The 15,268-nt window shown below is 50.4% G+C and overlaps 1 protein-coding gene across 2 annotated transcripts; it reads right to left on the bottom strand.

The window, feature by feature from the left end:
• Positions 1–2,355: 2,355 nt before the first annotated feature.
• Positions 2,356–14,557, bottom strand: HPD (4-hydroxyphenylpyruvate dioxygenase). 2 transcript variants are annotated; one of them, XR_005722941.1, is made up of 14 exons: positions 14,481–14,557; positions 14,102–14,128; positions 13,511–13,573; positions 13,071–13,175; positions 12,274–12,316; positions 11,999–12,081; positions 10,536–10,625; positions 8,651–8,754; positions 7,948–8,025; positions 6,566–6,728; positions 6,012–6,435; positions 4,867–4,989; positions 2,805–2,921; positions 2,356–2,729 (listed from the first exon to the last, which is right to left on the bottom strand). XR_005722941.1 is itself a non-coding variant. In XM_040250701.1 (14 exons), the coding sequence occupies exons 1-14, from the start codon at positions 14,481–14,483 to the stop codon at positions 2,619–2,621; spliced, it is 1,182 nt and encodes a 393-aa protein (XP_040106635.1). In that variant the 5' UTR covers positions 14,484–14,555; the 3' UTR covers positions 2,356–2,618. The 2 variants fall into 2 exon arrangements, 1 of the variants encoding a protein (XP_040106635.1); XM_040250701.1 differs by having other exon boundaries at positions 6,364–6,435; positions 14,481–14,555.
• Between the last annotated feature and the right edge of the window lie 711 nt (positions 14,558–15,268).

The following is a 15,268-nucleotide window of genomic DNA, read 5'->3' as shown; positions in this document are numbered from 1 at the left end:
GCTCACCTCCATACATCTGCATGCACAGGGCACGTGGGGCTGTGCTAGAGGGGAGGAAGTGCCAGGTAGACTCAGGCGAGAGCCCCTCACCCCTCTCTAAAAATAAAAAGAGCAAGCACATAGCACTGATGTTGTGCCAGCCACAGTGTGAAACATCTTTGACATTAAACTCACAGTAGTGCAAGCGCTAGGAGGTATTATCCCCATTTAACAAGTGAGGGAAACTGAGGCACTGAGGGACCAAGTAGCTTGCCCAAGGTCACACAGCTAGCAAGCAGCTGATGTAGATATGAACCCAGGTAGTCAGGCTCCCCTAGTCTATGCTCGTTCCTGTGGGTCTGCTCTGCCCACATCCCATCTAAAGAGGCAACAACTGCTTTGGACCAGCTGATTGTTGCTGCATAAGAAGGCAAGTTCAGAACTGCCTGACTGGACTTCACTGATGGTGCAGTGAATAAGAATCCGCCTACCCACCTGAAACTATCACATTATTTGTTAACTGGCCTTACCCCAATACAAAATAAAAAGTTTTAAAAATTTCAACTTAATTGGATTTTTTCAAATGGATAAATACAACTGTATTAAAAAAAAAAAAAAAACCTGCCTGCCAATGTAGGGCACGTGGGTTCCATCCCTGGTTCAAGAATCTAACCACCTCAGAGCAATTAAGCTCGTGCACCGCATTACTGAGTCCAAGTGCTGCAACTACTGAAAGCCGAGCACACCTACAGCCTGGGCTCCGCAACAAGAGAAGCCACCGAAGTGAGAAGCCCACCCGCTGCAATGAAGAGTCGCCCCTGCTCGCTGCAACTAGAGAAGACCCTCACAAAGTAACAAAGACCCAGTACAGCCAAAAAGAAAAAACCCGCCTGGTTGTCCAAGTAGAACCAGAATCTTAGAATTTGTATGTGAAATATCCCGATCTGGATAAATGTTGACTTGAATTTGTTGAAACCAGGCAGATGATATAAAATACATCTGTGAGCCAGCTTTGGCCCATGAGCCACCAGTTGGCAACCTCCTGTGTCACAGAATTTTCCTTCTTTGCATAAACCACGGGGAAACAGGGAGTGTATTTTTAACCAGCAGCACGGGCCTGGGGGCTGCCATTGTTCCTCGGGTTTCTCACTGCCGTTCTTTTCATTTCTGAATTCATAATCCTAGAAGCCCGATTTTCTATAACCTACCCCCCCCCAAAAAAAGTCATCCCAACTCCTTCATTATATCAACTCCAATGTTTTTTCTTACACCGGCTTATAGTTTTGATCTGACTCCTCCTCAGGGGGGCTGTCAAGCATCAGAAGCAGAAGAGATCCTATTTGCCCCCATCTCCTCTTCTCTGGTTTTGAAGAAAAATTTCCTTCCAAGTGTTTTAGGACCAGTAGCTCCTTTCCCAAATGTATTATTATTTTGCAAGGGCCATTCATTCACACCTGAGTATGAACCAGCCTCTTTCCAAATGGAATGCACACTAGGAGCAGGGCTCGGGGGAATGGGGCTGCATTTGGGAGTGGGGTTGGGGGCACTAGGGTCTGCCTTTCTGAGTGTGTGCTCAGTTGCTGTGTTGTGTCTGACTCTTTGAGATCCCATGGACTGTAGTCGGCCAAGCTTCTCTGTCCATGGGATTTTCCTGGCAAGAAAACTGGAGTGGGTTGCCATTTCCTCCTCCAGGGGATCCTCCTGACCCAGGGATCAAACCCTCGTCTCTTGCATCAGCAGGTGGATTCTTTATCACTGAGGGTAGAGGGCAGAAGCTGAAGGGCTCAGATCCCTCCTACTGGCTCTCACATGAGGAGCCAAGTCCCGTGGTTGAGCAAGTATGATGCCCCCAGGTCCTCTCTGTCTAGAAGTTTGGGTTTAGGGCAGCAAATTTGAAGACAGTTCATTCTTAGAGATCATAACGCCATCGGACAGGATGCTGCCAAGCGATGTCGAACCTTAAGGTCTTTACCCTTGCCGTACCTTTCTCCTACGATGCTCTCCCCAGATTTTCCCATGGCTGCTTCCCAAATATCACCTCCCAGAGAGCCCTTCCCTCGATCGAAATTGGCCTTCCCTCCGACCCTTACCTCTACACAAGCTCATCACTCGCTTTATTTTCTTAATAGCATTTACCACAAAAAGATATTGTCTGTGTTTTCCTTTAGAGTGTAAGCCCTCTTCACTCTTTGGTTCCATAACTCTCCTCCAATCTACTTGGTCCTACTTAGCACAGGGTTGCACCAGGCGCCTCCGAAGCTTCCCCAACCTCCGAACCCGAGAAGCGGACGCTCCTACAGCGCTGCCGCCTTGAGCTCCCCCTGGCGGCCGAAGGACGTCACTGCTCCAGCCCGACACAAACGCGTGGAGGCTGCCTTGGACTCTGCTTTATACCCGAGGACAGGAGAGGCAGAGGCCCCAAAGATGGGGCATGGTAAGTAGTGGGCGGAACCTTTAGCGTGTGTGGGAGGGGTCCAGGAGTCGGGTAGTGGGCGGGGCCTAAAAGGGCGTGGTCTCTAAGGAGGGCTCCCTTCAGCTCCAGTGGAGTGGGCGGGTCACAGGGCGAGGGGGCGTGGTCCCCTGCGCCCTGCTCCCGAAGGTGGGCGGGGCCTCAGTGGCTCTTGCGGGACCTGCGGCGCCTACATGCTGGACACAACTCCGTTGGGCTCCATGTCGGTGAGGTTGCCTCGCAGGTCCTGCTCCTCCTCGAAGGCCTTGAACAGTGAGTTGAAGTTGCCGGCTCCAAAACCCTGGGGAGGGAGAAAGGAGATGAGCTGCGGGGTCCAGAAAGCCACCCGCCGAGGACAGGCGGTCCTTAGTGGTACCTGGTGATTGTGGCGCTGAATGACTTCCAGGAAGAGCGTGGGCCGGTCCTGCATGGGTTTGGTGAAAATCTGCAGGAGGTAGCCTTTCTCGTCGTAGTCCACCAGGATCTTCAGCTCCTAGGTAGGAGGCAGGGGACTAGGTAAGGGGCAGTCTGGCCCGCCCCCCCAGCCTGAAATGGTGGGATTCTTAGAAAGGCCATGGGGGTTCCTGCACCCCCAAAGCCAAGAAAAGACCATTTTCTGCAGCAGTTCCAGACACTTCCAAATAGATCCCCCAATTGTCCTCTTAGCACCTCCCCACTTCAGCCCCTGTGTCAGCCACCTAAGGCTGGTGTGGACCACCCAAGAACCACCCACACAGTTCTCCAGTGCTTCTGCTTTTGTCTCCTTACAATCCATCTTCCACACAGACAGAAATGTTTTAGAAATCACATCATGTCATTCCCTGTTTCCATTTGGCAATGGAAACTAGAACTCTCCTATGTGGCTGCTGGGAATGTAAAATGGTACAGCTGCTGTGGAAAACAGTCTGAGAGTTCTTCGGAAAGTTAATAGTCGAGTTACCATATGACCCAGCAATTTGACTCCTGGGTATCTACCCAAGAGAATTAAAACTTGTCCACACAAAAACTCATACCCAAAGGATCATAGCAACATTATTCCTAAGAGCCAAAAAGTAGAAACAAACATCTGTCAGTGGATGAATGGATAAGCAAAATGTGGTCTCTTCATCCAATGGAATATTATTCAGTTTTATAAAAAGGAACACAGTACTGACACAGGTGTCATGGATGAACCTTGAAAACTTTGTGTTGTGTGAAAGAAGTCAGTCACAAAAGGTTACATAGTATATGACTCTATTTATATACATGTTTAGAAGAAAGCAACTCTATAGAGACAGAAGTCAGTGATTGCCTAGGGCTAGGGGTGAGGAGAAGGTAGATGGAGAGATTGGGAGGTGGTGGCTAAGAAGTCTGAGGTCTCTTTTGAAAGTGATGAAAATGTTCCAAAACTGATTTTGATGATTGTTGTATAATATAGTGAATAGCCAAAACCCACTGAATTGTGTTTTTTTTTAAAATGACATGTTCTGTGACTTATATATCAGTAAAGTTGTTAAAAATAAAGCCAAGAAAACCTCCAAAAAAAAAGAAAAAAAAAAAAAAAAAACAAACCCAAACCTCCAGTGGTTTCTGACCACAGAAGAAAAAAATCCAGACTCCTAAATAGCCTACCAGAGGAATTGGCTCCTGTCTACCTCTGTGACCTGGGCCACTCCTCAAACATTTCCTTTCATCCACTCTGGCCCTCTTTCTGTTCTTAGATACTCAGAGCTTGCTGCTGCCTCAGGGCCTTTGCACTTGCTATCTCCTCTGCCAGGATTGTTCTTTCTTTAGACCTTCATGCAGCCAACTGCCTCTCATCATCTAGATCAGTATTCCCCAACCACTGGGATCTATGCCTGATGATCTGAGATGGAGGTGATATAATGATAATAGAAAAAAAGTGCACAATAAATATGATGTGCTTGAATCATTCCCAAATCATCTCCTCCCATCCCTGCTCTGTGGAATGATTGTCTTCCATGAAACTAGTCTCTGGTGCCAAAAAGGTTGGGGGCCATTGAATTAGATTTCACTGAAATGTCACCTCCTCAGAGAGGCCTTCCCTGACTGCCTCCTATGTAGTAGCCCCAGGTCACTCTCTGTCATAGTCAGTTTAAGCACCAACTCTCTCTCTTTCTAATGGTGTTTGCATTACTTCTTTGTTTGTTGTCTGTCTCCTCACTAGAATGCAAGTTCATGATGGCAGGGCCCTGGTCTGCTCTCCTCCCTCTCCCCCACATCGCAGAGCCTAGTGCCAGGGTTAGACGACATTTGTGAGGTAAGATGGAACTCAGGGCTTGTTCTCCTTGGCTGACCCAGGATCGGGCTCTAAACCTCACCTCTGCTGCTGCTACTGCTAAGTCGCTTCAGTCGTGTCTGACTCTGTGCGACCCCACAGATGGCAGCCCACCAGGCTCTGCCATCCCTGGGATTTTCCAGGGAAGAACAAACCTTACCTCTAGGATATCAATATTCTCCTTCACCTGGATCTTGGCCGACTTGAGCTTCTCCCGCAGTTGTTTGTAGTATGTGGATGGAACAGCCAAAAACTCCACACCTCTCTCTCTCAAGTGACGAATCTGTCTCAGAGCAGGGTCAAGGTCAGTCCTCTCTCCATGCTCAACACCCCCAGTCAGGTAGAAGTGCTGAGTCGGGGTCCCTTTCTCAGCCCCATCAACTGCTACGATGCAATGTGACCTCATCCCCTTCTACCTCTGGGCCTTGTGCGTCTCATGAGAATCACTAACACTTAATGGAACCTCACGATGTGCCTGTCTCGGCTTCCCCGGTGGCTCAGTGACACGGAATCCGCCTGCAATGCAGGAGACCTGGATTTGATCCCTGGGTTGGGAAGATACCCTGGAGGAGGGCACAGCAACCCACTCCAGTATTCTTGCCTGGAGAATCCCGTGGACAGAGGAGCCTTGTGGGCTAAAGCCCATGGGTCACAAAGAGTCAGACATGACTAAAGCGACTGCGCACACACACATGCATGTGCCTGTCTCAAGCACTTTCTATGTACTGTCTCCTTACGCTGATGCAGTGATCTTCTGAGACATTTGGCTGATTATTCTCCCCATTTCATAGCTGGGAAAACTGAGGCCTTGAAAGATTAAGTATCTATTCTCAACATAGTAGCCAGGGGGGGTTATTAAAATACTAGTCAAATTATGTCACTCGTATTCTTACCCCACCATGGTGTCTCAGAGTCAAATTCAAAGTTCTCACCATCTGCCCTGACTCCTACCTTGTGACCTCATTCCTGACCCCTCTCTCCTTTGTTCATTCTGTGCCAGCTGTTCCTTTTTTCTTTTTAATCTTTATGTCACACCAAATGGCATGTGGGATCTTAGAATCGAACCCATGCCCTCTGTGTTGGCAGCAGAGTCTTAACCACTGGATCACTAGGGAGTTCCCTCAATAAGCATCTATTGAGCAAATGAAAAAATGAATGAAATGAAGTTGCCATGGTCATGCAGTGAATTCTTGGTCGCGCTGGGACTGAATGGTACAGGCCAGGCTCTTGTCCACTTGGTCACCCAACCTCCCCAGAGGCTGGAGCCATGGACTCAGGACACTTAATTTGACTGAAAGGACCTACTGGATTCTGTGACTTAATATCCTCATTTTCAAGTTGAGACAACTGAAGCCCAGAGAGGAAGCTGAATCCCTGGAGACACACAGCAAGTCACAAGTAGAACCGGGTCTAGATCCAGGCTTCCTGTTACTCTGGCCCTTGCTTCTTCTGTAGCAGAGAGACAGAACTCTCTGGGGGTGGCAGTGTGCCTACACATGAGTGGCAAGATCCTGCAAGGGAACCTCATCAGCTGTCTGCGCTGGTGAAGGGGACCCAGGACTGCCACTTGCCACCCCCACCCCCTGGCCCCTGACTCAGTTTGCAGAGCTCTGGAGCTGAATGGGAGTTGAATTAGGACCAGGAATGGGCTTCTCACTGCTGTGATGATGTCTTTGGTCTTGAGAGCAATGTGCTGGACCCCAGCACCTCCATTATAGTCCACATATTCCTGCAGGAGTGAAGCAAGGAAACCATTGTCAGTGGCTCCAGCTGAGAGCCTCAGCTGCGAGAGCCCTCACGCCTCTTCCCCGCTTCCCTCTTTCCCAGCCAGGGTCCCCGGGGCGGGAGACAGAACTTACCTGGATCTGGGACTTCTTCTTGCCTGGTGCTGGCTCATTAATGGGCATCTTGATGGATTCCTCATAATTGGCCACCACGATGGACCGCAGAGAGCTGTACTCTGTGTGCACCTGCGTGTCGTCCACAGACCAGAAACGGTGGAACTGCAAGTTCTTCAGGTACCTACAGGGTTGCCGGAAGGGCCCGCCGGCTCTGAGTGCCAGCCTAGGACTGGCCCTCTGCCCCTACTCCACCTTCCAGAATTTTCTCCCTGAGCAGACATCAAAAAGGGAACTGCCTTTCACATCACACACATCATGGATTTTAGGACAGTGGAAGTAAAGTATCTGGTAACAAGACCTGTATACATGATGACACACCAACAGATGGAGAAACTTTTTTTTTTTTAAGCATCATCTATTTATTTAAAAAATAATTTTTATGTTTTAAAAAGAAATGATTTTTATTTTTAGAAAATGATTTTTTAAATAATTTTAATTTTTAAAAATAATTCTTATTTTTTAGGCTACTTTGTGCACATGTGGGATCTTAGTTCTCTGCGCGTGTGTGTGTGCTCAGTTGCTTCAGTTGTGTCTGACTCTTTGTGACCGTGTGGACTGTAGCCCGCCAGGCTCCTCTGTCCATGGGATTTCCCAGGCAAGAATACTGGAGTGAGTTGCCATGCCCTCCTTCAGGGGATCTTCCTGACCTAGGGATCAAGCCCCTATCTCCTGTAGCTCCTGCCTTACAGGTGGATTCTTTACTGCTGAGCCATTAGGGAAGCCCCTTAGTTTCCTGTCTGTCAAACCTGTGCCCACTTGTGCAGTGGAAGCGTGGAATCTTAAGCACTGAACCACCAGGGAAGTCCCTGGAGGTGCTTTTGAGAAGGGCTGCTTGCTTCTGATTTGCACCCACGAGCTCTTTGGGTAGTGGTAGCCTTCCTCCACTGACTTATTGGAAAAGACGCTAATGCTGGGAAAGATTGAAGGCAGATGGAGAAGAGGGCAACAAAGGATGAGATGTTTGGATGGCATCACGGATTCATTGGACATGAAATTGTGCAAGCTTCAGGGGATGGTAAGGGACAGAGAAGCCTGGTGTGCTGCAGTCCATGGGGTTGGGAAGAGTTGGACACGACTTGGTGACTGAGCAACAACAAAACCTTCCTTCAAGCCTCCCTGAGCTGTGACACCCACAGTGCTGATTCTCCAAGGGTTCCTGGAGGGAGGGTTGGTGGGTCAGTTTGGGCCTTAAATCATCAGATCTCCATGGTGACAGTTTTACAGAGAACAGATGAACTGGTGACCTCAGGCTAACCTCCCCAGCCTTGTGCTCTATTTCCTGATAAGACTGGGGAGTGGTCCTGTCACAGGCGTGGGAAGGGCTTGGGCCAGGAGCTCACCATTCAGAGGCAGACTCCATCTCTTGATCAGGCTGGTTTCCCACAATGTGATCGATTATCTCGAGACTGCAATTGGGCCTGGAGAGGGAAACAGTGGGGTGAGGAGAAGGCTACTCCCTAAATCTCCTTCTCCCTACCCCTCCATAACAATAACTGCTCACCAATCCATAGCACTTACTATAGACACTTTATTTGCAACCACTCACATACTATTACTAGCCCCATTTTACAGATAAAGAGACTGAGGCTTAGAAAAATAACTTGTTGGGACTCCTGGTGGTCCAGTGGTTAAGAATTCGCCTGCCAATGAAAGGGATGCCGATTTGATCCCTGTTGGGGAACTACGATCCCACATGCAGCCGGGCAGCTAAGCCTGTGTGCCACATCTACTGAGCCTGTGTGCTCTGGAGCCTGCGAGCCACAACTAGAGAGGCCCACGTGCTGCAGGGAAGACCCAGCACAGCCAAAAAGAGAAAAGTGACTTGCCAAGGTTAAATAGCTGGGAAGTAACAGAGCTGAGATTTGAACTAAGGCACTTGTGTTCCTGCCTTAGAGCCTATGCTCTTCGCCTCTATGCTGCCTCTTCAAGCCAATCCTGGGGGACCTTCAGGGGCTCCCCCAGCAGGTCCCGAGATGCTCTGCCTGCCCTGCATGGACGAAAGGGCCTTGCTTTCCACCCTCCCCTGTTCCAAGGGGCACTCACAGCTTGGAAAGTTGGGGGTCCATGAATGCTGGTGCCTCGAATCCAGGCAGGAACCGGCCAGTATAGTTCATCTTCTCCACCAGGGTATGTGTCGTGTCCCCATACTGTGGGTGGCAAACAGCCTGAGGTCCCATCCCTGCTGAACCCAGGCCACACTGCATGGCGCCAACACAGCCCTGGGTTCCAGCCCAGTCCTGGCCCTAACTCCAAGTGTGATCTTGAGCAAGTCACTTCCCCTTCCAAAATGAACTGCAATTTGACATTTGGGAATTTGACAGTCTCCCCACAGGACCAGAAGCTCTGTGGGGGTTGGGATGGCGTCTTGCTCATGATACTGTCCTAGTTCATCATAGGTGCTCAATACAAATATGTTGTCTGCATGAAGAATGATGAGGGCATTGGATCTAATTATATGGAAGGATCCTTTCAATCACTCTAACAATCTTTGCATGTGTGTGTGTCCTGCGTCGCTTTAGTTGTGTCCGACTCTTCACGACCCTATGGACTGTAGCCTCCCAGGCTCTTCTGTCCATGGGATTCTCCAGGCAAGAATACTGGAGTGGGTTGCCATGCCGTCCTCCAGGGAATCTTCCCCATCCAGGGATCAAACCTGCATCACTTAAATCTCCTGCATTGGCAGGCAGATTCTTTACCACTAGCACCACCTGGGAAGACCCTAACAATCCTTTTTTTTTTTTTTTTTTAAACTTTTTTGCCGGACCCCGGAGGCGAGGGCGGCGGCAGCGGCGGCGGCAGCAGCGGGGCGCCCTCCGCGCCGGGTCGTTCCTCCGGGTCCGGGCTTAGCGTGAGACCGTCAACAGAGACCTCGAGTCGCTCTGCGCTTAACACCGCCGCTATCTCCGCCTGCTGCGCCTCCTCGGCGGGGACAGGCGGCGGGCACGTATCGACTTCCTGCTGACCTCTGACCTCCGCTCACCAACACCGGCCTAACAATCCTTGAAAGTGAAAGTGAAGTTGCTCAGTCATATTTGACTCTTAGCGACCCCAGGGACCGCAGCCTATCAGGCTCCTCTGCCCATGGGATTTTCCAAGCAGGAGTACTGGAGTAGGGTGCCATTGCCTTCTCCAAGTTGTAGTAAATCTTGAGGAGGGGGACTTCCCTGGTGGTCCAGTGATTAAGACTTCACCTTCCAATGCAGGGGGTGTGGGTTGGATCCCTGGTTGGGGAGCTAAGATCCCCTATACCTTGCAGCCAAAAGCCAAAATATAAAACAGAAGCAATATTGTAACAAATTCGATAGACTTAAACAATGTTCCACATCAAAAAAAACCTTTTTTTTTTTTTTAAATATAAATCATGAGGAGGAAGGACCTATGATGGTCTCAGGTGCTAAACAGGCTTTGTTGTTATCTATGGTATGTCAGTGCTATTGTTCTAAGTACTATGTATGAATCATCTCATTTGATCCTTAAAATGACCGGAGGGAGGGATCACAGCTAAAGGAACAGGCCCAGAACTGTTAAGTAGTGTTTGGCAGGTCACACAGGTGGTCCTTGCTCATTTAAATTGACTCGCAGAGAGGTGAAGTGATTTGTCCAAAGCCACACAGCTTGCGTGGGGAGGGGCTTCCATCCCATCTCCTTCCCCACACCCACCTATCTCCTTCCTTCGGAGCCCCTGCCTGCTGTTGTAGTCCCATGCTCTCACCCTGACTGGGGAGGAAGGGAAGCCCAGAGAGGGGTGACTGGGAGCCCTCCTCACCCTCTGGACACCAGCCAAGAATACAGGAGATCTGGGTCAAGGGAGAATGTTTGTGCTTTGAGGCACAAGAGTGGGATGGTGTGATGGAGTCAGGGGTTAGGAAAGGAGGGTCCTGGCATCTCTGTGGGTGCAGGCGAGGTAGAGGCTCCAAAGTTAACTCACCGTCTGTAGCACAGCAAACTTCACCTTCCCAAGCTTGTCTTGCTCTACCCAGGGCTCCCGCACAATCTTGGCGCCTCGTTCCTGGGCTTTCTGCAGAGGAGACGGGGTGGGGAGGCGGTCAGTGCTGGATCCTCAGGTTGCCCTTTGGCTGTCCCTGCTGAATCCTATCTGTGTGGTCCTCTCTGTGGTCCTCATGGCCTCTTCCAGTGTTTCCAGCCCCAGGCAGGAACTCCAACCAACTTTAGCTGTTGCCCTTGACACTCATGCCTCATGCCCATTTGGCAGATTGGAAAACTGAGGCCCGGGGCTGTGGGGGAGAAACCAGGCAAGAGTGGAGGTCTGTCCTGCCTGTCCTGTGCTCACTCACTCTGTGGCCCTGCCCCTGCTCTAGTCCTCAGTTTCTTCATTAGTGAAAAAGGATGGTTGGATAAGTTGAATACCAGCTGGCATTTATTTATTTATTTGTAAAAACATTTATTTATTTGGCTGCATTGGGTCTTAGTTGCAATATACAGGCTCTTCTTTGTAATAGGCGGGTTCTGGAGCATATAGGTTGCCCCATAACATGTGGGATCTGAGTTTCCAGACCAGGGATTGAACCCATGTCTGCTGCATTAGAAGGCAGATTCTTAACCCCTGTACCACCAAGGAAGTCCCCATGCTGGCACTTATTGAGCACCTACTATGTGTCAGACCCTCTGCCATTTGCCTTACATGCATGATTCGTATATTTATTTAGCAAAACCTCATTACTGGATGTCTATGCTTATCACATGTCAGGCATTGTTGTAAGTATTAACCTCTTAAATCCTCACAGCAGCATTACATGAAAGGCACTATTATTGTCTCTTTTATGAATGGAGTCATTCACCAAAAGATGAGGACACTGAAACACAAAGAAAGTAAGTCATTCACCTAAAGTCACACAGCAATTAAGATTCAGACGCAGTAGTCTGCCTCTGGAATCTACACACTTTAAACCTCTAAACTGCCTCTTTTAAAAAAAGAATTAATTACTTTGACTACACTGGGTCTTACTTGTGGCATATGGGAGCTAGTTCCTTGACCAGGGATCGAACCCAGGCCCCCTGCGTTGGGAGCTCAGAATCTTAGCCACTGGAACACCAGGGAAGTCCCTAAACTGCCTCTTGAACACAGTGCTTGGTACAGAATCATGCTCATGAAATGATAATTATGATCTCATTTCCTCTTTGTAACAACTCAGTGAGATGGGAGATTATTCCCATTTTACAGTTGCAGAAACTGAGGCCTGGAGAGAGATTGCTTGGCTATCAAGGGGCAGATGTCACTGGAACTCAGGTAATGTGTCAGCCATCATCTGGGCACATCACTCCAGTGTGGCAGTGCCCTCCAGCCCTGACCGATGGGAGGTCCCTCTGGCAGACAGAGGGCAGGCTGAGGCTCCCTGCTTTGTCTCCACGCCAGCCCAGGTGCCGTCTCACCTGCACAATGTAGTCACAATCCTCCACCTCGAATGCAATGTCCTTCACGCCATCGCCATGTTTCACCAGGTGATCGCCCATCTCTGTGGTCAGCAGGGGAGGCAGGTGACGCTGGAGTCACAGCCCCTCCCCCGTGCTCTCAGCCTTCTGGGCTCCATCTCCTTCTGGGCTCAGGCCCCCTCCCTCAACCCTAACCCGCTTCTGTGTCCCTGGCCCCCACCCACAATACCATGTCTCCACTCCTTGGCACCTTGAACCCTCTAAGGCCCCCTCACCTTTGTTCCAGGGGTTGAGGGCAGAGGAGAAGACGAACACGATCTAAGATGTAGAAGAGAAGGGGGATGTGGCTGGTGGGTCAGGTGAACTTGTGGAGGTGTACCCCCAGCCCCTCTCCCTGCCCACCAGCAAGATACCCCTGGTGGGGCATTAGGACCACCTCCTCCCTGCCAGGCAGGACTCTTTTTTTTTTTTTTTTTTTTGGCTATACCATGCAGCATATGGGATCTTAGTACCCTGACCAGGGTTCTAACCCATGCCCTCTGCAATGGAAGCACAGAATCTTAACCACTGGACTGCCAGGGAATTCCCAAGGACTCTTGATCCTGGGTTCCTGCCCCTTCTCTGCCTTAGTTTCCCCTCTGGTCCTGAGGGATGGGGGCTTCCCCCATGTCAGAGCCGCCTGGGGTCCCGGGATGAGCTGGTGGTCAGGCCTGCCTATGGGGAGAGCTCCAGGGACCTACAGACCAGGGCACGGCTCAGAGTTAAAGCTCTGATGCTGGAGGCCTTTGCCCACTTTTCCTGAACATCCAATAAACCAGCATTGGGCCAGGCTGAGAAGGAGACCAAACCAAAAAGGTCCCTGTTGCACGTTGTACAAAGGTGCCCATGGGGGCTGACCTCAGCACAGGCTCTGCTAACCACACCAGGCAGCCTGGAACAGCACCCAGCCGCCTGGAGGAAGGGCTTCATGGTCTGCTGCACCCAGAGGTGCCAGAGCCACAAGGGAGCTCAGAGACAAGCAGGGGGAGAGACGGGCCTCCTGGAGCAGTGGGGGCCCGGAGCGGAGACTCACCTGCCCTTGCTTGACCACATGGCTCACCACTTCCCGGGAACCGGTCTCCAGGCCCTTGTAGGCTAGGGGCTCAAAGCCCAGCTTACTGCAGTAATACGATGCAGCCTGAATCACAGAGTTGCAGGCAGGCCTGTGAGGGGTGAGGCGCTGGCCCGCACCCCCACAACGTGTCTGCCCCGTTGCCCCAGGTACTGTTCCTCCTGGGAAAAAAGCCTGGCTCCCTGGCCCATGCTGATCTCCCTTAAGTTCCCCACTGGGGTCTGCAGCCTGGATTGTGTAATTAGGATCCAAAGAGTGACTGTCCTTCCAGGACACTCTCGACACTGGCCAGGATCCTCCCTCCCAGGGGCCAATCACAGACCCGGCCAGAGGCCTGCCCCTGTCCTGAGGCTCCCTTGCCTGCCCTCTGCCCAATCCCAACACCTCGCCCCAGCTTCTACCTGCTTGGCATTGCCAACCCAGAAGGTCACAGAGTGAAAGTGGAGGAATCGGCCTCTTTCAGGCTGCAGGGAGAAGGGGCGAGACTGAGTCCCTAGAAGTGGGTCTAGAAAAGTGTCAGTGGAGAGGGGTCCCCTAACCCCCTCCCTTGTGCCACCCTCAATCCCAGAAGTGAGGACAAGTCGCCTCACCCCACCCCTCTGCCCTGAAGCCTTGCCAAGCCTCGAAAGAGGGTGCTCATGTAGAAACTGAGTTCCTGTGGGCTTAGGATTGGTATGCCCCACCCACTGAGGAGGCCTGCCCAGGTTTCACCGGGTGAACAGTCTTATGTTACAGCAGCAAGGATTTCAATTAGACCTTAGAAAACTTCCAGGCACGATTAAGCGATTGGCAGGAATTTAAAAAGAGGTAAAAGTTTTTCTTAGGAAGGCAAGGTTGAGGTGAGTTCAGTTGCGATGAGGTCAGGGGAGTGCAGAGATGAACCTCAGCCTGTATCCAGAATGTCACGTACCCACTGAAGCTATTCCTCTTCTGCTCTTTGCTGACATCCCAGGCTCCCAGGGCCCTGACCCCACATTTCCCCTCCTGCTTACCTTCTCTCCTTTGTCGCTGTAAGTCGTCTAGGAAGAAAGAAAAGAACAGTAAGACACAGACACTCGGACACAATGTGCTTATGGAAATCTCGCCACAGATCCCTACCATCAGGTAAGACCGCCATGGCCCCAGACAGGCTCTTTTTTTTTTTTTTAAGCTTAGGCTTTTTGTTTTTCTTTCTTGATTCATGTATTTTTTTTTTTTGATTCATGTATTTTTAATCGAAGGATAATTACAATCTTGTGTTGGTTTCTGCCATACATCGCCATGGATCAGCCATAGGTACACATATGTCCCCCCCCTCTTGAGCCTCCCTCCCACCTCTCACCTCCCACCCCGTTCCACCCCTCTAGGTTGTCACCCCAGGCAGGCTCTTACCATGACTGATCGTGGTCACACTTCCTGCTGAGAAGACTGGGACTAGAGGCCAGTGGAGTACTGGACAGAAATATTTAACATGTAGCTTGCCCCGCCCCTGGCCTCCTGGCCTTCCTGGGGGTGGGAGCTGATCCTGGAGGCTCCTGGGCCTGGAGACCTCTAATCCAGCCACAGCCTCATTGGACAGGGTGACGCTGCGAGGCCTGGAAAGGGGAAGTGACACGCCCAAGGCCACTAGCCAGTGGGACACAGAGCCAGGCCCAGATGCCAACAGCATGACGTTCTTTCCAGGACCCTGCGCTGGGATTTCGATTTTTGCCCTCCAGAATTCAAAGCCCAGAAGCCAAGGCCAGCTTGCATGCAGAAGTGACTCCAGAATTCATAATTAAGGGGAATTTGAGGGGCATTAGGGACTGGTCCTGAAGCCCTGTTTGTATAGCAAGTGTGCATTTTATATTTAGGTAAAAAGGTTGCATTCCATAGTGGTTAGAGGCATGGGTATGGAGGTTTGAATCCTGGAGCTGCTGTTAGTATATACTATGTGACTGGGGAAGTTACCAAACTCCTCTAAGCCTCATTCTCTCCATCTGAAGATGAGAGCAATGGTAGTGTGGCAGGGCATTAAATGAGATAAACATAACACACAGTAAGATCTCTGTTAATGATGGTTATAATTGGTTATGTTTCTCTGGGGTTGGAGGAACTAATGGAGAATAAGGGGACCTTGATGTTGGAATTCCAGTTGAGCTATTTCAAATCCTGAAAGATGATGCTGTGAAAGTGCTGCA

Source organism: Oryx dammah, unplaced genomic scaffold (assembly GCF_014754425.2).
Source record: "Oryx dammah isolate SB20612 unplaced genomic scaffold, SCBI_Odam_1.1 HiC_scaffold_12, whole genome shotgun sequence".
NCBI lineage: Eukaryota > Metazoa > Chordata > Mammalia > Artiodactyla > Bovidae > Oryx > Oryx dammah.
This window is presented reverse-complemented; position numbering and strand designations above follow the sequence as displayed.

Excerpts from the sequence above, each read along its gene's own strand:
- HPD (XM_040250701.1), bottom strand. Across the intron at positions 13,574-14,101 it reads ACAGCGACAAAGGAGAGAAG|CCTGAAAGAGGCCGATTCCT; the intron begins GTAAGCAGGAGG and ends TTCTCCCTGCAG. Across the intron at positions 13,176-13,510 it reads GGGTTGGCAATGCCAAGCAG|GCTGCATCGTATTACTGCAG; the intron begins GTAGAAGCTGGG and ends TCTGTGATTCAG.